Source organism: Callospermophilus lateralis, chromosome 15 (assembly GCF_048772815.1).
Source record: "Callospermophilus lateralis isolate mCalLat2 chromosome 15, mCalLat2.hap1, whole genome shotgun sequence".
In the NCBI taxonomy this organism is placed as follows: domain Eukaryota; kingdom Metazoa; phylum Chordata; class Mammalia; order Rodentia; family Sciuridae; genus Callospermophilus; species Callospermophilus lateralis.
In genome coordinates, this window is record NC_135319.1 from 91,530,398 (window position 1) to 91,556,159 (window position 25,762).

Below are 25,762 nucleotides of genomic sequence, written 5' to 3' on the forward strand. Positions count from 1 at the left end.
CAGTCTGAAAAGAGGAGCCCACTTAGATATTTCCAACAGAAGGAACTTAGCCCAGAACTAGATCCCACAAGTACTGGAGCTGATGAGAAGCCACATGGGGAGGCGAGCCAACCCATGCTTCGCCACAAGAGGAGGGTCCCACGTCCTGGTGGTGGGGAGGAGAAGGGAGGAGGCAGTGGGACCACAGGGCCCTGTGACCAGGCACCAGTAAGAGGGGACCACTGCAGTACTCCCTACAGGAGTCAGGGTCCTGGAGGGAGGGCTGAGGGGACTAGGGAGAGGGAGAGGGAGAACTGCCCGGCTTCCCTGTCCTTCCCCAGGCACCAGTGTCCTGCCAGGGCCTCACAGGTCTGAATCAACCCAGAATTCAGAGGCTAGATGGTCCCCACAATACAGAATTGGGCAGGGAGGAGGGGGAAGGACAATAAAATGGAGAACACAGCTGAGAAAAAATAGCAGCTGACTAATAAAGTCTGAGGGTGCACCCCAAAGGAGGCCAGCCCTGAGGCACTGTGGAGCACCAGAGACCAGAGGCCCCCTGGAAACACGGTGCTGAGCGAGCATCACCCCCCTCTCCACTGTCCCATCTCTTTCTCCTGGCCTTCTTCCTCGAAGGCCCCTCCCTCTCCTCCTCTTGGCTCGTCTGATTATTCTGGAAGGCTTTGGCAGTTTGGTTGGGTTTTGTTTAATTGGTCTGAATTTGCAGAGAACTGCCTGATTTCCAGAGCCAGGCTGATCCCAGAGAGGAGGCCTGGTGCCTGGCAACCACCTGCTCTGGGGCCATTTGTGAAGGAAGGTCAGGCCTCACTTACACCCTCTGCATGTGCAGCCAAGGCAGCGCAGCCTGTGAGAGCAGGCAGCCAGGCACCGGGCAGGGCACCCGCCATCACTCTGGTCATCAGAACATGAGCAGGGTGCTGCCGGGCTGAGAGGAGATGCTCCTAAATATTGCTTACCCTGAGTTGAACCTTGATAGCAATTAGTGCAAGACAGCAAAACTGAAATAAAACAGTGTGACAGTGAGCTAGACTGGAAACAGAAGAGAGGGAAATGCAAAGTTAGAAAATGAGTTTGTAAGGTCTCCAGAAAAAGTCCTTTCATGTGAGAAATAACTCAATGACAAGAAATAAAGAACAGAAGGGCCACAGGAGCTCAGGCACCAAGGCAAGACAGTGATATGGAGAATCTGAGCAAACCGATCAGATCACTGATGTCCCAGTAAGGTCAGGAAGACACCAGAGAGTCAGGGTGCCAAGGCACGGTCAGGGAAGCCTCCCCAGATAAGCTGAGACTCACAGGCCACTGTCCTGATAGGAATTCCTCCGACTACCGCTGGCGAAACCTTGGCTGCTCTTTGATCCACAGTAGCTGCTCTGAGCCACCTCGGGAACTAAGGCCAGGAAGGGGACAAGCCCACAGCAAGTGGGCAAGTGACTATGCTGGGAACCTGAGGTTGATGAAGTCTTCTGAAATTTGGAATTGCTGCCCATTGGTGACTTATTGTTAAGTACTGCTCCCTGGGATCTTGCATTTCTAAAAATACTATTTGCTTTTTATTTAACACTGAACCTTTGATGTTTTAGAATATAAAAATAGTGTCTTATTATTTTAAAAGCTTAGGAGAGAAACTAGCCGTATTATTAGAAAAAGAAGATATACGCAGCTATAGTCTGTTCAAATATCAAGAGGTGTGACTTTTCAAACCCACATTTCAATCTTTATTTACATAAGACTTTTAGAAATAGTGGGTGTAAATATTAAAACGCCTGAGCCTGGGTGAAATTTTATTGAGAATAACTACAAATAAAAGGAAACTGATTTTTTAAAGTCAGTTTCTGAAATTTAGATGAAAAGAATATTCAGCATTAACCAAAAATGATATTTACATATCAATGTAGTTTTTCTGCTCATAGACTCATTTCCTATGAAACTAACAGAGAGGCAAGCTCGGGGAATTACAAAGGAAGGAAAAACCCTAATCAAACAGGTACTGTTGTTCAACAGGATATTAGCCAAAATGATCCAATCACTTGCCTGAGCTAAATTTTTTTCTTTGAGCCATTCATGCCAGAATACAACCTCTGAGAGCATTAGGAATCCACACTGCATTCCAAGTGTTCGTCTCTAACAGATGGGGGGATTTGAAAGATACAGTCCATGGAAATGGGGCAACAAGGAAGGGTACCAGTCAGTCACTAGCACACAGGTAATTGAGCTATAATGGGGTCCTGCTTTGTATTTATTTGTATTCCAGGGTATACTTGGCAGCTATATGAATCAACCTAAATGCTAAATTCAAATTGCTAGATGTTCAATTTCACCACAATTCAGAATTATGCAACATAACATGAAAATTTTCCCAAAAAGCACAAAAAGAAACAAAAGTACACCTTGAAGGAAGGAGTTCTACATCAAACTTTGTTTTGGTATTTGTCTAATGACTTAGCATAATCAGAGGTTCACATGAATGACAGCTGTCATGGTGTTAGGTCTTCATTTAAATAGCATCAATGTGTCTGCCTCTGTAAAACAGCCTGCAACATGTCAACTAAATCTCCATAACTCACAGTCTTATTCTCTCACACACCAAAAACAGAGTAATGCTGGGGTAAAAATGGGAGCTCATATCCCACTTGAATCAAAGTGTGAAATATGATATATCAAGAACTATGTAATGTTTTGAACAACCTACAATAAAAATTAATTAAAAAAAAAAAAAAAAAACAGAGTAATGCACTTCTCTGAAGATCTGTAGGGGGCAATCTCAGAAACACACACACACACACACAAATTCCTGATTTCTGTGTGGAATTTAAATACGATTCTATTTTATTACAATATTAAGATTTCAGACTTAAAATAAAAAAAACCCAAGAATTATAGAGGTTATCAAAAACATATTAACTTGTTCTTAGCGTAAGTTCAAAATTAATAACAAAGGTATTATTATGCTAATATATACTTTATGATATTCTGCCCCATAGAGGAGACTGAGAATTGAATCTGGCAATTTTTGACCTCCCTTTACTTTAAATTTATGGTGTGAACACTGTGTTTCCTTCTGAAATATATGATTTATGTAAAGTTTATAGAAACACGCAAGGAAAACTTAAAAAGAAAAGAAAAAGAATAATGTTGATTCCTAATTTGGGCAGTAAATAGTATGGTCAGGCATGTTCTTGAAGATGTCATTATAGAACTCTTTATTTCAGCCAATTAGAGTAGCTCTTCCCTTCCTATAAACTGCTATTTAGAAAGAATTTTAAGTGAATTTGTAATTTCTACCTCTGAGCTGAAGCTAGAAACAAATTAGTTTGTTCCCCAATAGAATGCTAAGAAAAGCTCAAATCCACCATTACCTTTATTTACCTCCCTCATTCCTCAGACCTGCGGCTGCAGGTTTTACTTTGTTTTATGGATCTAATATTTAAGAAGTCTATCTCTTATGTCACAGGAGGTTAGTGAACTTACAGATTCCCCCGCGATACATCTTGGGCAAGGCTGGGCTGAGCTTCTTCCACCATTTTGAGAAATCTATTTAACAAATCACAGGCACAAATGGATCAGAACAATGATTATTTACAATTTTTATTAAAATATTTAAATGGGTTCAAAACTGGTTTGGTCATGGGAACATACCACGGAGCGTGGTCTGCCCTGGGCACCTTCTGGCCACTGTGCAGAGGGGCAACTTCTTGATTGAGACCCCTGTTCCTCTGTGCTCCAGGACGCCAGGGTGCATGTGCTCTCCTGGTGGCAGCCAGGCTCCTGCCCGCTGGCTTCTGACCTCCGGCATGCCCGTTTCTGAAACAAACAGAACTTCACTCAAGATGGCCTCATAAAGCACACAGCACTAATTGAATTTGCTTTCAGAAAACTTCAGCTCCAAATAAAGACCCCTGTGGAGCCGGAAAACTTTATAGGACATTTGAGGAGATGACTTTAAACTTTATCTGCTCAGGAATAACAACTATCAATTACATTTAACCTTATTATTTCTAGCATTGTCTGATGGTTACTTAGCCTCATAGATTTAACATAGTCATTTTAAACAATTTTGGCCAAAACTCTTGTAATAAACTATTGTTACTGGTTTATTGAAAATGTGCAAAACCTATAAATTTTGTTCAAGAAACTAGTTATATGCTTCAACACATTTTGTTTAGTATCAAGTTACGTACTTCTTAACACAATATGAATAATTCACATGTGAATAACTCTCTGTCTTACTGGCACTGAAGAGCAAATTAATTTTATTGATTTCAAAATCTGCACACACAGTCCATAATGGGTAACCTCGGGGAAAGACAGTCTTTGGTTTTTGCTTCCACATAAACTGAAGAAAGTAATTACAAAAGTAATCTTCCAATGCTAATGAAAACAGTATTCCACCCCAGTGTCCCAGACTTGATGTATTTCCAGGGTCACGAAGTTTTGATGGACATAGCATTCCAGAGGGGGGAGGACCTCTGTAAACAGTTACCAGTCCCCTCATGGTCCAGTGCCAATGTCCCCCTAGAGAGCAGTGGTGGTTACCCTGGGGGTCTGATGCTGGACACTTCTCAGGTGCAGTCTGCTGGTGTCACCCCGATATCTAATTGCTTGCAAACCATGGTCTTTGCCAAATTTGGTTTTCACCAATGTTGTTTAATATCTATAGCATTATTTATTTTATACAAATATATTACTTAACATGAATAATTACTTGTTGCATTTAATGGATTTATTCAACAGAGAAACCATATATCATGGGTTTAAAGTGCTAGTTTTACCATTTTCTAATATGCTCTTAAGGAAATACTTAAGGATTGAAATTAAAAATGCTGAACTCTGAACCACCTACATTAAATCCTTGGCATAGGTAGACCCTGCCTCCCAGGAGGTGGGGAGGACATGGGCAGCTGCCCAGCTTGCTGACCTCCCCACAGTCCTTACAAAAAGGACATGAAAAAAGACAGGGGGAAGTGAGTTCGGCACCCAGGCCTACCCTTGGCCAAGTTGGATGACAAGGAGTGCTGAAACCTGACAGGACTCTGGCGCCAAGAGAAACACCACCAAACCCCAGTGTGCATGTTCCCTCGCGCTGTCGGCCCACACCCTGCTCAGGCCTTGGGGTCAGCTGGCAGAGGCAGAAGCACGGACCTAAGCTGACCCCAGAAGGTCTACCCATAAGGATGAAAAATAGAGAGGTTACTCCAGACAGGCTTAAATACAAATAATCACTAGAAAATACACCCAAAATTTTTAATTTTCAATGAAAGAGTAAAGAATATGCATCTCATAGAGAAAGAAACAGAAAATGTAGCAAAGTATATATGATTATAAAATATAGGGTTGCAAGTACACATGCCAGTCATATCAATAAATATGAACAGCCTTGGGGCTGGAATGTAGTCAGTACGCGAGTGCTTGCCTGGCATGCCTAAGCCCTTGTTCAATCCCCAGTACTGAATCAAAAAATTTTTAAAAATATGTGTGTGTGCGTCTAATATGTGTGTACATAGGTGTGTGTATCCACACATATCAATACTGAAGTGCATGTGTGTGTATGTACGTGTGTGTGTGAAATAGGCTTGACTCACCTGTGACATGAAAGGGCTTTTCCTTGGGCTCACAGAGTGGACCCAACACATGCTGCCCCCAAGGAGCACACTCAGATACAGTGGTGCTGACAGGCCGAAGATGAAAAGATGGACAAGGTCTCCAGCGGGCCCTTTTTAATACCAGAAGCCACTATTCATGTGACAGTCTGACACTCACGGATGTCTACAAACCGAGTAACCAACCACCACCTTAGGAAGCAAAGAGTACAGGAGATGAAGCAGACAGAAACACACCCAAGGAGGCTCAGCACAATAGGCCATCCTCACCAGACCATCAGTGTGCAAAGAGCAGTCAGGACTCGGGGAGTGGCACACAGGCAGAGCACCTGCCTGGCATGCAGGCGGCCCTGGGTCCCATCCCTGGTGCCACAGAGAGACAAGAAAACAAACTAACCCAAACCACCATCACCAACAACAAATAAGTGGGAGACACAATGTTCCAAGGTCACACTCCACCAAGGCTGATCCTGAGGATCTAGGTGGAATGCCACATCCTGATGAGGGCACACATTCTCCTCAGGGTAAGGCAGCATCACAGCAGCCCTCAGCAGCAGAGGGACAGCACAGCCTTCTGAGGGCAAGCACTCACACAGCACCTCTGGTGACAGTAGGGACAGCAGAGCCTTCTGAGGGCAGCACTCACACAGCACCTCTGGTCACAGTGAATGGACTGATTTCAACAAAACATCAGGAAGATTTAAAGTCCTACAATTAAGTTATGTGAAAGAGGAAATGTAAACTAAAAAGTACAGAATTAAAGAATGTTACAAGAAAACACTATATGGCAGAATCTATAAGATACATTTAAAGCAATAATCAGAGAAAAAAGTCACTGCACTAAAATTTTTATCAGGAAAAATGAAAAAAATGAGTTAAGCATTCCCAAATCACAAAAAATAAAAGAAGAACAAGAAAGTAGACCAAAGGCAAACACAAGGAAGGAAATAATGAAGAGAGAAGTTAAATTAACGAGGTAGAGAATAAAAAAACAATATATCCAATGAATAAAATCTAAATCCTGGTGTGGGAAGTAAATAAAATAGACAAACCAACCACTAGCTAATCTGATCGAGAAGAAGGGGGAGAGCACAAATACTTAAAACAAGAAATGCCAAAAAATATCCAAAGAAACAGAAGAGGTTTAAAAGCATAAGAGAGAACTTTGTAGACCTCTATGCAAATACACTTGAAAATGCAGATGAAGCGTATGACTTCTGGAGGAGATCCAAATGATCCAAAGGGACCCCATTAGAGTCAGAAGCTGAAGCAGATCACTCCCAGGTTCACTTCCATGGAAGAAACAAAAATTGGTAAGCAACCACAGAGGAATCAGGGCCAGGGCAGCTCTCTGTACAAATGCCTCCAGGGCTCTGAGAAGGAAGGGAAATACCCTACCCCTGGCTGGGACTGAGGCAAGGAAGACATATCCCCAGCCCTTAAGATGTTTCTTTTCTTTTCTTCTTCTTTTTTTTTTTGATTTTGAGATAGGGTCTTGCTAAGCTTCTAATGAGGGCGCTAAGTTGCTGAGGCTGGCTTTGAACTTGCGATCCTCCTGCCTCAGCCTCCTGAACCACTGGGATTACAGGTGGGCACCATCACACCTGGCTCCAGGGCTTTTCTCTTAACCATGATAAAAACCACATACCTTGATCCTAAATCAGTATTCCTACTAAGGCTGAGGGGAAGGGAAAGCGGTCCCTGTCCCCATGTCTTTTCACACTGTACTAGAGTCCGACCTGATATGAGAGGAGAGAAATCAGAGGCAGAAGGAATAAGTACTAAAACTATTGCTGTTCACAAATGACATCAGAATAGACATCTGGATATCCCAGGAAATCAATGATAAAACTAACGCAGACCACACGAGAACTCGCCAATATAAAACTAGTATACTAAAATCAATAGCTTTTGCCAAGCATGGAGATGCGTGCCTGTAATCCCAGTGACTTGGGAGGCTGAGGGAAGAGGATATCAAGTTTGAGGTCAGCTTCAGCAACTTGGTGAGATTCTGTAATCAAAAACTAAAAAGGACTGGAGATGTAGTTCAGTGGTAAATCCCCTGGGTTCTATCCCTAGTATCAAAAAGAAAAATTAATTAAAAATCAGTAGCTTTCAAATACAAAAAAAAAAAAAAAAAAGCCATGAGAGAAAATCCAGTTTAAAATGATTGCAATGGACTAAATATTTTAAAATTAAATCATTTAACAAGTATTGCATGAAATGTATATAGGTGAACTTAAGGCATTCTTGAAATACACAAAAAAATATCTATGTGGGCAAATGAAAAGACATTCCTTGGGCTGGGGATGTAGCTCAGTGGTAGAGAACTTGCCTAGCATGTGTGAGGCACTGGGTTCGATCCTCGGTACCACATAAAAATAAATACATAAAAATAAAGGTATTATGTCCATCTACAACTAAAAAGAATATAAAAAAAATAAAAATCGTATTCTTGGATAGGATGACTTGGCATTACCAAAATGACAGTTCTCCATAAGTTAATTTGTAAATTTAATGTAATACCAGTAAAACATCAGTAAACTATTTCATAATTATACAAATTGATACTAAGGTCCCATGGAAGAGCCAGCATGCAAGTACAGCCAGAGGAACCTGGAAAAACCGCTACTGGACAGGAAGAGTGCCAGGAAGACGACAATACACAGGGTGGTGGCAGGTCGGCTCACACGTGAACACACAGTCCGGCGGACAGCATGAGGAGTCCAGAAGGGAACCCGGTAAGGGGGAACTTGGGCATTTCAAACCACGGGGCTGAATGTGGGCTTTTTAACAAACGAATGGCGCCATGAAAACTAGGCAGCCATTTGGAAAAAGAAAAAAATTAGACCCGTGTCTCACACCGTACATGAAAAATAAACCAGATGGACCAGAGACCTCAGTGTAGAAGAACTGAGCATACAGAACTCTGTAGGCACTAGAAGAAAACATGCAGGAACCCCTCTCTAAATCTGTGCAGGAAAATATTTTCTATTTATGACTTAAAACCCAGAGGCAACAAAACAAAGATTGATAAATTTGACTACATAAAAACAAAAACTTCTACAGGGCAAAACAAAACAAAACAAAAAAACCCTAAACAAAGTTAAAAGGTACCTGAAAAATAAGAAAATAATTGGAACTTATAACTAACACACACACACACACACACACACAAACACACACACAACTAACATAAAAATCGGGAGAAAGTTGAGAGCAAAAATCCCTAAATAATAATGAGGAAAAGGTACAGTTCACAAAAAAGTTATTAAAGTGGTTCTCACACATATGAAAACGTGTTCAAACTCACCCATATTTAGAGACATGCAGATCAAGACATTAGGACAGGGGCTGGGGTTGTGGCTCAGTGGTAAAGTGCTTGCCTACCATGTGGGAGGCACTGGGTTCAATCCTCAGTACCACATTAAAAAAATTTAATGAAAAACAGAGGTATTACAACCATATACAACTAAGACACCATCTGGTGGTGCCATTCCAAGTTGAGGAATCTCCATACTGCTTCCCACAGTGATTGCACTAATTTGCAGTCCCACCAGCAACATATGAGCATACCTTTCCCCCATCTCCTCACCAACATTTATCGTTGCTTGTATTCTTGATGATTGCCATTCTGACTAGAGTGAGATGGAATCTCAATGTTTGATTTGCATTTCTCTAATTGCTATAGATGTTGAACATTTTTTCATATATTTGTTAATTGACTCTATTTCTTCTGTGAAGTGGCTGTTCAGTTCCTTTGCCCATTTATTGATTGGGTTATTTGTTCTTTTTTTTTTTTTTTTTTGGCGTTAAGTTTTTTGAGTTCTTTATATATCCTGGAGATTAATGTTCTATCTGAGGTGTGTGTAGTAGATATTTTCTTCCCATCCTGTAGGTTCTCTCTTCATGTTATTGGTTGTTTCCTTTGCTGTGAAGAAGCTTTTAGTTTGATTCCATTCCATTTATTGATTTTTTTTCTTAGTTTGTTCTAATTAGGTATCTATGACAGCAGAATGCATTTCAATTCATTGTACACAGATGAAGCATAACTTTTCATTTCTCTGGTTGTACATGATGTGGAGTCACACCATATGTGACTATGTACCTAGGGCACATACGTGTACCTAGGGTAATGTACTCCCCTTCCCTACTTCCCCTTTGCCCAATCAAAGTCCATTTATTGATTCTTGATTTTTGCTTCTTGTATTTTTGGACTCTTGTTAAGGAAGTCAGATCCTAAGCTGACATGGTGGAGATTTGGGCCTACTTTTTCTTCTCTTAGGCACAGGGTCTCTGTTCTAGTGCCTAAGGTCTTTGATCCATAAGACAACTTGGAAGGAATCACCATTTGACTCAGTCAACTTACTCCTAGGTTTATACCCAAAGGACTTAAAATCGGCATACTACAGAAATGCAGCCACATCAATGTTTATAGCAGCTCAATTCACAACAGCAAAACTATGGAACCAACCTAGGTGTCCTTCAACAGATGAATGGATAAAGAAACTGTGGTATATATACACATTGGAATATTGCTTAGCCTTAAAGAAGAATGAAATTATGGCATTTGCTGGTAAACGGATGGAACTGGAGAATAATTATGCTAAGTGAAATAAGCCAATCCCAAAGAACCAAAAGCTGAATGTTTTCTCTGATACTTGGATGCTAATTCAAAATAAGGGTGGAGGGGAGAATAGAGGTATTTTGAACTAGACAGAGGGGAGTGAAGGGAGGGGAGAGGCATGGATAGGAATGATTGTAGAATGAATCGGACATTATTACCCTTTGTGCATATAAGATTACATGACCTGTGTAATTCTATATCATGTAATGCCAGACAAATGAGAAGTTATACTCCATTTATTTTATGATGTGTCAAAATGCATTCTACTGTCATGTATAACTAATGAGAACAAATAAAAATATATATTAAAAAAAGACATCATCTGTCATCCATTAGAACTGACAATTTTAAACATGACCAGTTCCCTCTTGGCAAGGTTCTGTCCAGCTGGTGGGATTGCAAACATGGTGGGGAAATCTGGCAACACCCAACAAAACTTGGCACACTCTACCCCAGGCACTCACCTCCAAGTACCTACCCTCAATCCACCTCCAGCAACATTATTATTTAAAAATAGAGGAAACTGGAAGAGCTCAGTTATACAACTGTACAAGGGTTGATTCTAAGGCTTGCGATCATACTCTAGCTTGCTTATTAGGTGGAGGTGCATTTGAACTCTGTACATATGAACTCTGTAAAAAAAAAAATAGAGGAAGTCAGGGTGTGTATCCTAGTGGAAAGGGGCCGCACTGCTGAGTTGCAATGTAGTGGGAGAGGTACGTGCCCTGTGCAAGAGAGGGGACAAAGTCTGAACACACAGCAACACGGCCCTTCACTGCTATAAAAAGGGGGAAATTTCTATGGACCAGTCTGCATGATTTCTAGAAGTGCAAAAGAGAATCTATAATATGCTATCCTTCATATAAAGAAGAGATATAGGGGCTGGGGTTGTGGCTCAGTGGTAGAGCACTTGCCTCTCAAGCATGAGGCACTGGGTTCGATCCTCAGCACCACACAAAAATAAATATATTGTGTCCATCTTCAACTAAAAAAAAATTTTTAAAAAGAAAGAGATAGAAGAAGGATACATGAGAAATTAGAGATGGCTTTCCTACAGGAGGTGGATGGGAGAGGGGAGGTGGGAAGAGGCATCAAGAGGAAGTCAGAGTGTGTATCCTAGCAAATAAGTAATGTTTCAGAGCCAAGTAAGTAAAAATTCAACTCAATCAGGACGTCAGGAGAAGGGGACCCCAGATGGATTGCAAACAATAATAAATGAACCTAACTACTCAGAAATGAAAACTACACCACCATGAAGAAAAGAACCACCCTAAGTAGTTTTATAAAGTACTGTTTTGACTAGAAATGCAAAGGCCAAAACCAAAATCAACTATTATACAAAAAATGTGCCCTGGTTGGTAAGTCTGTTTCTCACGAGGTCAGCAATTTTGAAACTACATTATACTCGCACTGAATAAATAAGCAAGTATACTATAAAAGACCAAAGCAAGTTTCTTACTGTTGAAGAAATAAACTACAAGGAAAGGGAGAATGCTACAGTGAATCTGTCTGTTGGATTGGAACTGGAGGTGTCTGTCAGACATACTGATGCAGATTCAGAAATAACACATGTACAGATGAGTGTGCTTACACGTGTATGTGCACACACACAGCTGCAGAGAACACCGCAGCCCAGCAGCACCTAGGTGCTGACTGCTAAACGCTATCCTCCCATGAAAGGCATCCAGGCTCCCCGGGAACAGCTGACCCAGGGACAGAATGGAGAAAATACAATGAGCCTGAAGTACTTGGTGGAACCAAGAGCCTTAGGAAGACCTTGTAAAGGACAAGGGTGTCTAAAGGACATGGGTGCCAACCCAGAGCGATTCCTAATGGCCAAATCCAAAATAATTGTAGCAATACAGTAAACACCAGCATTGGATTCTACGTAAGCCACAGAAGAAAGGCCCATGACACCCACAACAAAAACAACAATCAATAAATGGGGGAGAAACGACAAGAGTTCTTTACAGGCAAATTTTAATAAATAAATGTTAAAAAAAGAGGACATTACAAAATTTTGATTAAGTAAAATACAATGAAAATCATCTCAGATAAGATGTATCCATAGATGCTAAAAATGGTAGGCAGAAATTTAAGAAGCGAAAGGGATATTTGCAGTCTGTAAGTTATCTTCCCAAGATTTATATAAATCATAAAGAGAAAATAATAATGTTAAGTGGATAAAACACCTTTACCAAGTGACAAGGCTGACGTACCAGTAGAGACACACTGACATCATATGCCACAAGCATGCTGCACCAAAGAGGCACACCTTGGGCTGGGGTAAGTGGGTTGTGTTTGCCTAGCTCATGGAAGGCCTCGGTTCTACCCCCAGCAGCACACACTAACAAACAAGGAAAGCACAGCACCAGTGCTACAGTGCTAATGCCCCAGACATGTGACCTTTGTCAACTCATGAGGAAACACCAGGCAACCAAGTACCTGACCCACACTCATTAAATGTGTGAAGGTCCTAAAAGACTGATGCAGGGTCACAAGTTGTAAGAGACAAGGAAACAACTAAAAGCAACATCAGATCTTGGATTTGAGCCTGCAGCTGAAGAAGGGCATCACTGGAACCTGGAAGAGCTCAGTTATAATTCTGTACAAGGGTTGGTTCTAAGGCTTGCAATCTTACTCTAGCTTGCTTATTAGGTGAAGGTGCATTTGAACTCTGTACACTGTTCTTTGCAACCTTTCTGACAGTCTAAAACTATTTCAATATAAAAAGTTTTTATTGTTGTTTTGGTACTGGGGATTGAACCCAGGGGTGCTTAACATCCCCAGCCCTGTTTATTTTTATTTTGAGACAGGGTCTCACTAAGTTGTTTAGGGCCTAAGTTGCTGATGCTGGGATTGAATTTGCAATCCTCCTGCCTCTTGAGTCACTGGAAATACAGGCGGCCACTACCACACCTGGCAAAAAGTTTTGTAATAAACAAAACCAAACCCCCATACTCCCAGTGGTTTGTATATCACACTCGAGAAATACTGATTTAAACCAAATTCCTTTCTCACAACTCCACTCATGATTCTTATTTTTCCCTCTTGAGCAACATAAAGTAAACAGCTGTTCCTGTTGGACATAACATCCTCTCGTGTTTGAAGACAGAGCTCAGGCACTTTCCGTGGCTGGTCCCCCTCACCATCCATTTCAGAGGTGCTTCAGACCCTTGCCATCCTGTGTGCTCTTCTCAGTATTTCTAAACTGTTTACCTCCCACTTAAAATGAACCACCTACAATGCCCCAATGCCACACAACTACTGTAGAGCAGACCCAAATCCCCTAGCCACAATTTGGCACCTGTGTTTCCAGAGAAACCTGTATCGCTTAGCTGCCCTCACAGCCGCACCACATACCGGGTCCGCTTCCTCCACAGCACCAACTCTCCCGCTCCCAGGTTCTGTGGTCACTGTGGTCTTCTCCCCCGTTGATGAAACTGCAGGTTTCCACACACTCTCACTGCACTGGAGTTCCATGTCACGTTCTAGTGTATCAAAGTACGCCCACCAACGTCTTGGAGACTTTTGCAAATCAAGCAGCCCTCCACTGCCTTCACCTAAGTTAGAGGATCAAGACCAGGCCTTTGATCTCCAGTTATCCAGAACGTGCTCCACCTTCACACTGCAAAAGAAGCATGTCATGCTAAAACTAGTGTGCTGCCAACTCTCAAAAATGTGGGCTAAAGGGGAAGAATAGAAATACTGAATATTCTCCACACCATTTAATACATGAGTTTTAACGTCTAAATCGGCAGCCTCAGAGTAGTGACTTCCCTCAACAACCTCACACTTACTAAAAAGAGAAGCAGAGACAAACAAATGGAAACTGGAGCCTACACTTTCTGATGAAATCGAAGACACTTCTGTAACTGTGTCCTAAACATCTGTGTGGCTAAATGACATGTGGTACCTAAAGTTGGGAGACCTGTCATCATCCAAGGTGACAAACCAGTGTTCTTCAGTGGCCGAGGGGCTGGGGAACTCACACCCTAGGGTGGGGGAAGCAGAAGCCATGCTGAGGTCCAGGCCAGCAGGGGTGCCCCTCTGGGGAGTGGGAGATTATGGCCTGGCAGCCCTCAGCCAGTAGAGTGGATTAGATCATTCACATTTTCTGCTATTTACTACGGATTATTGAGAACTGACAACATATGACATTTTACCAGTTTTTTATTAATTTATTATGGATATACGGAATTTATTTTGACATAACTAAAGGAGCATGGAAGATGGTCTGCTCCACTTCTTTCCTCAGTACAACCCCTCTGCTTCCTCTCCTGCCCCGCCCACCCCTTCCCTCCGGCCTACCTGTAGATCTTTCTTCTGTTTGTGTAAACTTGTTTTCAACTGGTGCATAAGGACATACATAAAGGTGGAGCTCACTGTGGTACACTCACACGTGTACACAGGAAAGTCTGATCGCACTCACTCCCTCTCCCTCCCTTTCCCCATTCCCTTCCCTCCCCCCAACCCCCTTCCTCTGCTCCACTGGGAGGATGGGACTTCCATGCCACCTCTAGAAGTCCACCTCTCTGCTCCATGCCTCCAAGGAATGGAGAGACTAAAGTGTGTGCAACCCTGGGAACTGTCACAGAAATGCACTGGGGACACGCTTCAATTAGCAGAGCAAAAAAATGACACATTCTTCATATCAAACACCCCTGATTAAGCACATATCCTTAGTATGTGAGTTAAGTATATATACTATATATTAGAATATCAATGTAAGTCATTAGATTTCAGTAATGCAAATGACAGGAAGTCCATGAGAAAATATATTTTATACAAAAATAAACAAAATAAAAATAATCGAAACCTTCATCTTGAAAGTACTTTGAGAATTTTTTTGACTAATGGCCTTTTCCTGAAGATCATTTGTATTATAAATGTCTGAGACTGGTTGAGTCCTAGTTACAGGAAATAGTTTGCTGAGTTTGGTTTTCTTGAGTTTAGTTTTATTTTAATTCTACCGTAATAAAGAAGTTTACTTTTGCTGGAGTTGCTGATATGGATGACCATTGGTCTGCATATAGAACAGGAACACTGGATGGACCAAGATTGATAAGGCCCCACAGACTACCATTTAGAAAGAATGCGTGGTTTCCATCAAGTAAAGATTCCTTCCAATGACATTTTCATTTGGAAAATGACCTTGCATTCTTGGAAGGTGTACTTTCTACGGCACATTGAGATCTGGCACAATGTCAAGCAGAGAGAGGACCAGAGTTAGGATTCTCACACTCAGCTCCCACATTGCTAGGGCAAACTGGGTTGTGACCAAAGGGTCCTGAACACCTTGATGCTGTCTCATTTAGCCATGGCCATTTTTTTAAAGACTCCTTAAATCAGTTTGCAAGATCATTCCACCTACTCTCTTAACCAAGTCTAGCTTGGCAAAGAGTAGGCAAGCTGTGAGATGAGCGAGTCATGGGTCAGAGTAAGAGACCAGTTAGCTAATGCTAGGAGGGCTAGCTATGCTGAGGAGATACTGCACACGAGCAAAGAAAAACTGTCACTCTGACTAAAGAAAATAAAGACAGAGCCCTTTCTTTCCTCAGCTGCCACGAGGGTGCTCGGCCCTTCTGAGGAAGCTAAGGATGTGTGGGTGTGGCCCTCACCTCACACTTGGGTATTGCCATATCTGGTCACAGTTTAATTAGTTAGCTGTGAAAAGAACATGCTACTGAGATAAACTTCATCATGGGTGAAATTCAAAAACATGATCAGTAAAAGAAACCAGATATAAAAGACCACATATTTTTTAAAAAAAGACGATATATTGTGATATTCCACTTCCATGAAATTTGCAGAAGAGGCAAATCTAGATAAGGGACACAGCAGTGGAGTGACCGTCCCTGAGGTGATGAGGAAGTCTCAAAGCCCGTGGTGACGGTGGTGATGGCAGCACTTAAAGAGACAACACTGTTTTGATGACTACAAGAGAGCACCTAAGACGACCTGAGTGACAGTCTCAGGGAAGGGTAATCATGTGGCCACTGGTGGGGCTTTCCCCAACTGAAGAGTTTTCCTTAAATAAATGTCTTGAACATGCCAACAATTCTCACATTCACATAACCCTCCCTTCGTTTCTTCTCAGTTACAAACATCCGCATCCGCCCAAGTCATCACCAGCCATGCTTCCTGAATGCCTGCTGCGCACCTTGCTTGGCTCTGGTAGTTGCAGAAGCAGGCAAGTCACTCCCAGAGCAGCTGCAGACACAACAGACTCTAAAGAGGTGCTCCAATGAGGAGACCGCCTTCCTGCTGGCCTCGCCACATCCCGACTCAGTTCACTTACAAAGAAATCTGCCAGAAACCAGAAATGACTGAGGCTAGTGTGGCTGACAGAGTGAACATCTGCATTAGGGCTGTAACTAGAAATGAATTATTACCGATTTCCTTTCTAGAATAAAACTAACTTGTTTCCTGAGGAGTGGGTCACAATTACTTCAATGGTAAGAGTGACCCCTGGAAGACAATGGGGCTTTGCTGGGGGTCTGCTTCATCAAGAGGGATTCCCAATGTTTCACCAGGGAGCTCAGCAGGTGAGCTAAAAAAAAAAAAAAATCTGAGTGAAGCTAGCAAAGTTGACTCCCAACATTCTTGCTTTCTAGGTTGGACTGCTTAGGGTCACTGAATGGAGTTAAAGTCATCGATATGTCTAAGTGGTTTTGCTGACAAAGGACTACAAGCTTTACTGATAATTTCCCAAGAGTAGCAAAGGTAGGTCCAGAAGTAATCCACAGAGCAGAGTGGACCTAAAATATCCTCTGCCTCTGTTTTTTCACCAATTCATAATACCAAGGACTCATGGAAACATCACATAGCACTTTACAGTTTACTCATATCAAAGTTTGCATAGTTGCATCAGAAGCATTCCAGTGGAGACAAGGAATTACCTGTCCTCTTCACAGCCTCAAGCTTGCTCATCCTGGCCCGGAGGCATGAACCGTGTGGGTGTCACTGGAAAAGCATGTCCGCTGATGGACTGAGCCCAGACTGCTGCCCACCAACAGAAGAGTCTAGAGGGGTGATGATGTTCCCAGATAAACAGACTCATTAAACAGCAGATGAGCTAAACTCAATAGAAAATAGTCACACTGCTAGTTGTTTTCATGAAGCTGCTGCTGCATGTACAACTTACAAGAGCTTTTGTCTTTTAAAGATAAACTTTTAAACATTCTAAATCAAAACAGGGTTGAAAAATTTAGAATTAATTTTCCTGAACATCTTAATCCTTCAAAGTTCAAACTTTTAGTGCATGTGCTTTTCCTTTTTTAAAACCTTTAATCAATCTGTATTATTCAACTTTTTTTGGTCAAATTGGAGCAATAGAATTTACTCTCCTTCATGAAATAACCAAACATGGACAAAGTAAATTAAATAACAGACTTTGGGACTCTAACCAACCAGAAACAGGGTGCTGACCCCTGAGATATGGGATGCAAATGAGGTTAGCCCTATGACTGCCCGTCCACGTTGCCTTGACCACTTCCAGGCTGTGGCACAGGAGGTGGAACCCAGGTGGAGCCTGGTGAACTCCCTGAGATTAGGACACACTGATGAGAGGTTAAGGAGGCCAAGGTTGCTGGATCTCACAGAGCAGACTACTGCAGAAGACAGTGGCTTGGAGAGAGAAAGATGCATTCAGCTGAATATTGACCAACATTGATAAGGGATGAAATTACCTAAGGCCATGGAAAGAACCACCTGGAAGGATTAGAAATGACAATTTTCGATGCTCAAACAAGGATGGGAATATTGCCTGACTCTACCAGTAAAACCAAAAATCCTTGTGATCTTAAACACAAGACTCAAAGGGCTCAAGTACTTCCAAGTAGCTTATTTGTGTTCCAAAAAGCAAGTTCAATCATATTCATAGGAATCCAAAAATATCCAGTACCCAAAATATAAAACTGACAATGTCTGACATCCAAACAAAAATTACTAAGTCAGCAAAGAAGTGGAAAAATGTGATTTGTAATGAGAATAATCCATTACAGCTGGCCTAGAAATCACACAAGTGCTAGAATCGGCAGAGAAGAACATTAAAAGGTCATTATAACTGCATATGTTCAGAATGTTAAACAGAGACAGGGATCCAGATCTGAGATGGAACATGGACTGGATATAATTAATGGCAGATTAGACACTGAAGAAGATAAGGTTAATGAACCTGAAACAGCAATAAAGAGTATAGAATCTGAACACAGAGAAGGCTTTAAGTAGGCATCACAAGACAACTTCAGGAACAGACGAATAACTGAAGTTTCAGAAAGAGAGGAAGTAAGGGAAACAAGAAAAATATCTGAAAATACAATAGATAAAAATGTTGCAGATTTGGGCCAGGGATGTAGCTCAGTTGGTAGAGTGCTTGCCTCGCATGCAAAAGGTCTTGGTTCAATCCCAAGCACCACCAGATAAAAGAAAAAAGAAGGAAAATGTCAAAAAATCTGATGAAAACTATAAACTCACAAGTTCAAGAATTACAATAGCACTAAGCACAAAATCATGAGGATTTACTACCACAAAGCACATGATAAACAAATTGCTCAAAGCTACTGATAAAGAAAGGTTTTTAAGTAGCCAGAGAAACATGTACATGGAGAAACAAAGATAGAGTGACTGGAGATTTCACCTTGGAAGCAATCCTACAAATCAGGAAGCAACATCTTTTTATAATACTGAAAGAAAAAAAAAACCTTTCTATTTAGAATTCTGTGACATTGGAAATATCTTTCCAATATGAAGGTGAAATAAAGACTTTCTCAGACAGATAAAAGTTGAAAAAAAATTACCACAAGTCGACCTGTCCTATAAGAAATGTTGAAGGGGGCTGCAGGTGTAGCTAGGAGGTAGAGCACATGCCTGGTATGCACAAAGCCCTGGGCCCAATCCTCAGCACCAAAAAGGGAGAAAAAAAATGAAGGAATTCCTTTAGGCAGGGGAGGAAATGAATGTCAGAAGGAAATAGAGACCAACATAAAAGAAAAAATTGTAGTGGAAATGGAAACTGTGTATAAATATATGTTTTTTTCTTGTTATTGAACTTTCTTCAAAATATGATTGACTGTTAAAAACAGAAATAGTATCAATACAAAATAAAGTTTATAGCATATGTCAAAGTAATATATAGGTGTATAAGGCACAATGTTGAGAGGAAGGAAGAGAGAGGGGCTCAAGGGTGAGGTGGCACACCTTCACCTGACGATGCTGCAGAGGAACACTCTACATCATAAAGCAAAGAGCAAAGCTACAGCTGATAAGATAGTGAAGGAAATAACATGCAATCATAAAAAGAGTCCCTTAAGCCAAACGAACGGAGAAAAGTAGAAAAAGCACAGGGAGCGCACAGGACCACAAGGGCACACCAGCAGAGGTCTTTTGGAAAACAGCCCTAACAGAGGTGGAAGGCCGAGTGACACAGAGCTTCAGGTGTGAAGCAGGCACCATCACTCTAAAAAGTGTGTGCTGAGCAGGGGAACTGATGTGAGTAGGCGCGGGTACTACGTAAGAAATCTCGCCAGGAGTTCCAAAGGTCTCCACACTTCTTGCCAAGCCTCACACCTCCTCTGCCCACCCAGGACCCAGGTCACAACAGGGGCTGAAAAGATGTCTGCAGGTGGAAATGATCCAATGCTGCCAACACGCAGTTGCCAGTCACCACACTAGCTGACTGCTCAGCTAGGAAACTGCGACCAGGACCAGGATGCACCTGACAGGCTCTGCCCAGGCATCACACACCAGGCAATTTTCTGGACTCTGCTCATAGCTATATGTACTCAGTATAGAGCCACTGGGCTGCCAACAGGAGGAAAATAGTTGGAGTTCCTCAGAAATCAAATGCTGGAGAATTGTGTGTGTGTGTGTGTGTGTGAGAGAGAGAGAGAGAGAGAGAGAGAGAGAGAGAGAGAGAGAGAGAGAAGAAAACTTGGAGAGAACAGAAAACTTGATACAAGCACTCAGATACTTTATTGAACTCAATCTGGATTATTAGATCAAAGACTAGGACACAGTACAATATAAACAAGAACTTTATCAAATTAAGAAGCAGTACACACCATGGCTCTAAGATACCCAAATCGTTATTCTTTGGTAACAGTCAGGAAGCACTGCGGTTGCAACCTTGGCACTCAATTTCAGCAATTCCAATCTGATAGATCATTCAAGGTTTCTTCCATTAAGTCTCCTCCGTTCTTTCTGATCAATAATGACCTCTGGCTCCCCGTCCCTGACAGCCCTCAGCATCACACTTCTCATCATTTTATGATGGCCAATTTAGGACAACACTGTGAAACCCTCATGTTTCAGCTCCAAGATCCCCACACAGAAAGCTGTGTAGCCCAGCGGTTAGCTCTACAGACAGATCCTAGTTCCAACTCTGGCTTGCTGTGGGCCTGGAGGACAGCTAATGAAGCTCTCCGCACCTCGGTTTTCTCATTTATAGTATGGGAACAATAAAACGTTGTTGTGAAATCCAGATGATCCACATGGTGACTGCTCAATGACTAGCAGTATTTGCCATATCACCACTAAATGTCCCAGAGTCACAGAGAACCCAGCCTGCCCTAACAGGAACTCCATTTTCTCCCAGTACCACACCAGCTTTCTCTCAGAACAGGAACCACTGCCCTCCCAGGTGCTCAAGACCACCCTGAGAGGGGACTCCACCCTTCCCACTGCCCTCCCATCACTGTCAGCAAGACTACAGCAGGCTGCTCTCCCCACCCAGCTGTCTGATGCACCGGGCAGAGAGCCCTCACTCTGATCCCACCCTACATTTCCCACAGGGCAGTGGCAGTAAGCTCTTGAAGTGTCCTATAATCCTGAGACTCCACCACTTGCTTCCCTACTGTCTGGAGTGTGAATACTGCAGTGATGAGCTAGCTGACAGTGACAGTGACACGCAGGGGATGGTGTTAGAGGAGGACTCGAGGTACCTGGATGTCCTTGGATCTGGGTACCATCTGCCTTACACCTAAATTCAGGGAACCTGGTTTTCACCACCGTGGACTGGCTCATCTCCACGCTGTTACGTGCAGAAGAACCGAACTCCATGTTGTCTTCACCCACAATAGAGGCTCGCAGCCTGATATATCCTGGGAATACAATACCTGGCACCTGGAGGTGGGGTGCTGCTGACAGAAACATAAGTGGCACTGGTTCCACATCAGGTAGTGAGTGGCTAGTGAGGGAACAGATGCTGCAGGTAGAAAGCCAGTCACTGAACCCAAGGGCTTGTACATATTAAGCACTCCCTTTACCACTCCAGCGCCCCTAGTCACTCATGTGAAGGGGGCCTGGGAAGTGAGCCCGGGGCTAGGGAGCTACACCCCAAACGCCATACTCAATTCCGATAATCTACAAAAACGTCTGAAAAAAATGTTGCCTGCATTATCTGAAAAAACAGACCTGGCACTTATCAAGTCTGTAGCTCTCAAAGAAATAACTAAGGAAAAGAGCAAATGTTGGGTATCTTGGCTGCTCTTGCTGCTCTTAGCAAGGGACCACAAAATAAGTGAGGTCAAAAAATAACGCCCCCCTTTGCCAGCAGATGGGAAGACGCAGCTCTGCCACGAGGCTCCATCCCTCCGGGATCCTTCACGACCCGCTGCAGAGCCGGGCTCTCCGGCCCTCCTCGGGCTGCGGCCGGCCGCACCCTGCAGTCCGGCACTCTCACACCCAAGCCCGCGCTCTCCCCGGCTGAAGCCGCGCACCACTGGCACGTGGACCTGTCCAGAGTGCGGGAAGCGGGAGGCCGTCTGATCTAGACACCGAACACCCGGGGTCGTGGGAGGGGTCCCCAGTGCATATTTCAGGGAGCGGGCGTGGGGTCCTGGAGCTGGCGGGTCTGCGGCGGCCGGGCTCTCGGAGTCCGCGCAGGCGCGGGGGGAGGCGGAGCGAGGCCGCGGTTTCGCGCGTGGCCACGCCCCCAGACACGCCCCGGTGAGGCGCAGGCCGCAGGGCCAGTCTGCCTTACAGGTGGTGCTAGGCCCGCAGCCGAGGGTGGTGGGGCCAGCCCGAGGGCATGCGCCTTTCCATTCCTAACACCCAGGCCCCGGGGCTCACCGCGTCCCCCGGAACCGGCAGCTCCTCCGGCTTCCGCCGTCGCCACTGACCCAGCGCCAGGCTGTCCATACGGCCTCCCAGGCCCACCCGGAGGCCGCGCCCCAGGCTCGCCACGCCCAGGTTCCTTCGCAAATGTTCCGGGGGAGCCTATGAGGAGGCTGAAGGGGCGTGGCCCGCGAGGAGCGCGAAGTCCCTACACAGCAAGGGCCGCGGGCGGGAGTAGCGGAGGCCGCAGTCTTTCCGGAGACAGGTGCTCGAGGGGCTTTGCCTGTCCGCCCTAATGCAGCTGTTTCGTAGGGGAGGGGTGGCTTGACCTTCCCGGGTCATAGAATCAGCTGTGGGGCCCCGAAGGCCCATGGGTTTAGTGTCCGCCATACTCGAACCACAGCCTAAGGATCGGCAGGTGGGCCGCCCGCCTCCTCTCTCCCGCGATTGGTCGTGGGGCACCGTCGGCAGTTCTTCCTGCTGTTGGTCGACTGATAGATGGCGCAGCCGGCCAATCCGCATGGGAGATTTCTGGCGGTTTCTGGGGGTTGAGGTCCGGTGGACGCGCCTCGGCTCCCAGAGTTGGACTCTGGCCTGGACTCTGGCCTGCACCCTGGGCGCCACCGAGGTCGTGGCCGGGTGCTACGCTGGGCGCGGTTGCGGCTTTTGGTGGCACCTGGTGGATAAGTTTGGGAGCGCCCCACACCTCTACAGACCGGAGGGCGCAGGCGCCGGGACCCTGGGGCTGTGCACTCGAAAGCCGAGGCCCAGAGGCGGGGCCGCTCTGCTTCGGCGCCCCGGTCCTCCCGCCTGAGGCTCTAGACCCCTGCTGTAACCAGCTGCCCCGACTCCGGCCCGCCGCTTCCTCCTGCTCCGCCGCCGAGCTCGCGGCGGTTCCGCACCGTGGGGACCAGAGCCAGGGCCCTGTCGATGAATTAAAGTGGGGCATTCCTTCGCCAGCCACTGGCGGGGGACCTGTGACCTGGTTTTGGCCCATGAGAAGTAGGAGGTCAGTCGAGCGGACAGTCACAGGACTGCCCTTCCTGTGAAAGAGGAGGTGGGTGTGTGGATCTGCCTTCTCTGCTGTTGCCCAGTGTAACTTCCGTAGCTGCTGCATCCTGGCCGCACCACGGGAGCCGCTGGGGCAACCCCACTGGAAAGTGGGAAAGCACCCAGGGCCTTGCGAACCACCTGGCTGCCCGTCTCCAAATTGGCATGTCTGGGTCACAGTGAGCTTCCCGTTCTGCTCAGTGGAAGGCATCATTTGTCACAAAGCCCTGTTTTGATGAAATGCACGAAGCCGTACTCAGGCTACTTGCTACATGATCTTCAGCAAATTAAGGAGCTAACCTAACTCAGTTCCCTCCCTTGAAAGGGATGATGATGATGACTGGTAGGGAGTGGTGAGGACTAGGGGAGACGTTTACATACAAATGTAAGAAAGTATTTGTAAATTATGTATCTCATGATGGGTTAATGTGCAGAACTTAAAGAACACCTACAAATTACCAGTAACAAAAAATAAAGAATTAGAATAGCTTTTCCCCTAGGAGAAGCATGTCTGACACAAGTGCTCCATTAAACAGTACTGCCACTGCTGGCTCACAATCCAGTATCAAAAACCCTTGGGGCCAGATGTGTTTTTAGAATTCAAAAATGTTTGAATTTTTTAAAGGGGGAGGTATATATGCTGCGTTTTATAAAAACTTTCAACGGGATCTGGGCTAGGGCCCTACAACCAAGCATTTCTACAGCAAAAATGTGTGACTGTTCAAAATATTTATCCTGACTGTGATATATAAAGATTATAGTCTCATCGGTTCACCAGGCTTGCTCCAAACATGGGAGGGAAAAAAACCTCATGATTTTCAGAACATTTTCATTTCAGAGTTGATTTAATGCATTGTTGTGGACTTATACTACTTCCTTCTACTTTCAAAACATGTTTTGTTTTGCTCTTTAGGTTGGATGACTTGCTTTGTTATCCAGTTTCAATATCACCAGCCTTTGTCCTTATGGCTACTTTACAGATGTGTGAAAGAACAAAATTTCAACAAGTTTTAGTTCCAAAGATATAATTCGTTCTTACTAGGAAGTCATGAACTAGGCAGCATCTAGTCTGCAAAATAGAAAGGGGTGCCAATGAGATAGAGTGGATGAGTTTTACAGGTCAACAAAAGGGGAGGAAATCAGGCACCATAAATAGCAGATTGGTTCATTTCAAGATTCCTTATAGGGGTGCAAATGAAATCTTGTTGGATTAATAGGATTTGGCTTTTTCTCCTCCGATCTCTTAGGTCAGATTTTACAGTAAACAACTTAGGTTTCTGTGGTAGCATGGAATATTCGAATGAGCCACTCCATTGGAACACCCTTTCTTCTCTAGCAGGTGTTTGAATCATCCTCAGAGCTATTTCCCAGGCAATGAGAGGAAGAAACTCAAGTCTATGAGCCAATAAAGCAGTGGGTATGTTTAGAAGGATGCATCTTAGTCTGGGGATGTAGCTCAATGAGGGAGCACTTGCCTTACTGTTCAGAGACCCAATTTGATCCCCAGCACTAAAAAATAAGAAATGCAGTTTAGCTTAGCACACAGTTTACCAACATCACTCATTTGGGAGCTCACTGCAAAGGGTATGTATGTTAAACCTCTCTTTGTTGTTTGTTATATATTAATTTAAATTCTCAACATTTAAATTTTTGAAAATTTAAAAAATAGTGCATAGCATTTATAAAATGATGGTTTAAATGCTCATTATTTAAATGTTAAAGTGAATATATAATCTATTTGAAGAAAATGTAGGAAAAGCTTCATGACATTGGATTCTTGCATATGATGCCAGAACAACAGTGAACAAAAGAAAAAATAGATAAATAAGACTACATCAGAATTTAAAACATTTGATTAAAAAAAATTTTAAGGGCTGGAGTCATGGTTTATTGATATTATTGGTAGAGTGCTTACCTGGCATGTATGAGGCCCTGGGTTCAATCCTCAGCACCACATATAAATAAATAAAACAAAAGATTCATTGACAACTAAAAAAAATAAATAATTTAAAAATGTTTGAATATCAAATGATATTTGCTGAAAAGGTAACCCATGAAATGAAGAAAATATTTGTAAATTATGTATCTCATGATGGGTTAATGTGCAGAACTTAAAGAACACCTACAAATTACCAGTAACAAAAAATAAAGAATTAGAATAGCTTTTCCCTAAAGAAGATATATAAATGGCCAGTAAGCACTGAAAAGATGATCAACATCATCAGTTATTAGGGAAGTGCATATCAAAACCATCTTGACATACCACTTCATGTCCATTAGGATGGCTATCAAAAGAAAATGAAAATAACAAAGTATTGGATCAGATATGAATAGGAATGCTTGTGTGTTGAAAGGAATATGAAGTGCTACAGCTGCTACTGAAATTGTTTCCTCAAATGTAAAATCACCATATAAGCCATATGTACAT

General features: G+C 43.5%; 1 protein-coding gene and 1 non-coding gene across 4 annotated transcripts in view; one reads left to right on the top strand and one right to left on the bottom strand.

The window, feature by feature from the left end:
• C15H10orf143 (chromosome 15 C10orf143 homolog) overlaps nucleotides 1-22,400 on the bottom strand; it is a 31,338-nt gene extending 8,938 nt beyond the window's left edge. Inside the window, exons 1-3 of one of the 3 annotated variants that reach the window (XM_077105335.1) lie at nucleotides 21,345-21,890; nucleotides 3,640-3,804; nucleotides 3,472-3,534 (exon numbers count right to left, since the gene is read on the bottom strand). In XM_077105335.1, coding sequence (XP_076961450.1) covers nucleotides 3,472-3,534; nucleotides 3,640-3,804; nucleotides 21,345-21,476 — 360 coding nt within the window. In that variant the 5' untranslated portion in view covers nucleotides 21,477-21,890. Of the gene's footprint in view, nucleotides 1-3,471; nucleotides 3,535-3,639; nucleotides 3,805-13,590; nucleotides 13,849-21,344; nucleotides 21,891-22,299 lie in introns of those variants that run through there. The other 2 variants (XM_077105336.1, XM_077105337.1) reach the window with 2 other exon arrangements.
• Trnaa-cgc (transfer RNA alanine (anticodon CGC)) lies at nucleotides 18,579-18,649 on the top strand. Its single transcript has one exon. It is a non-coding gene; the product is annotated as a tRNA-Ala (tRNA).
• Nucleotides 22,401-25,762: the final 3,362 nt, after the last annotated feature.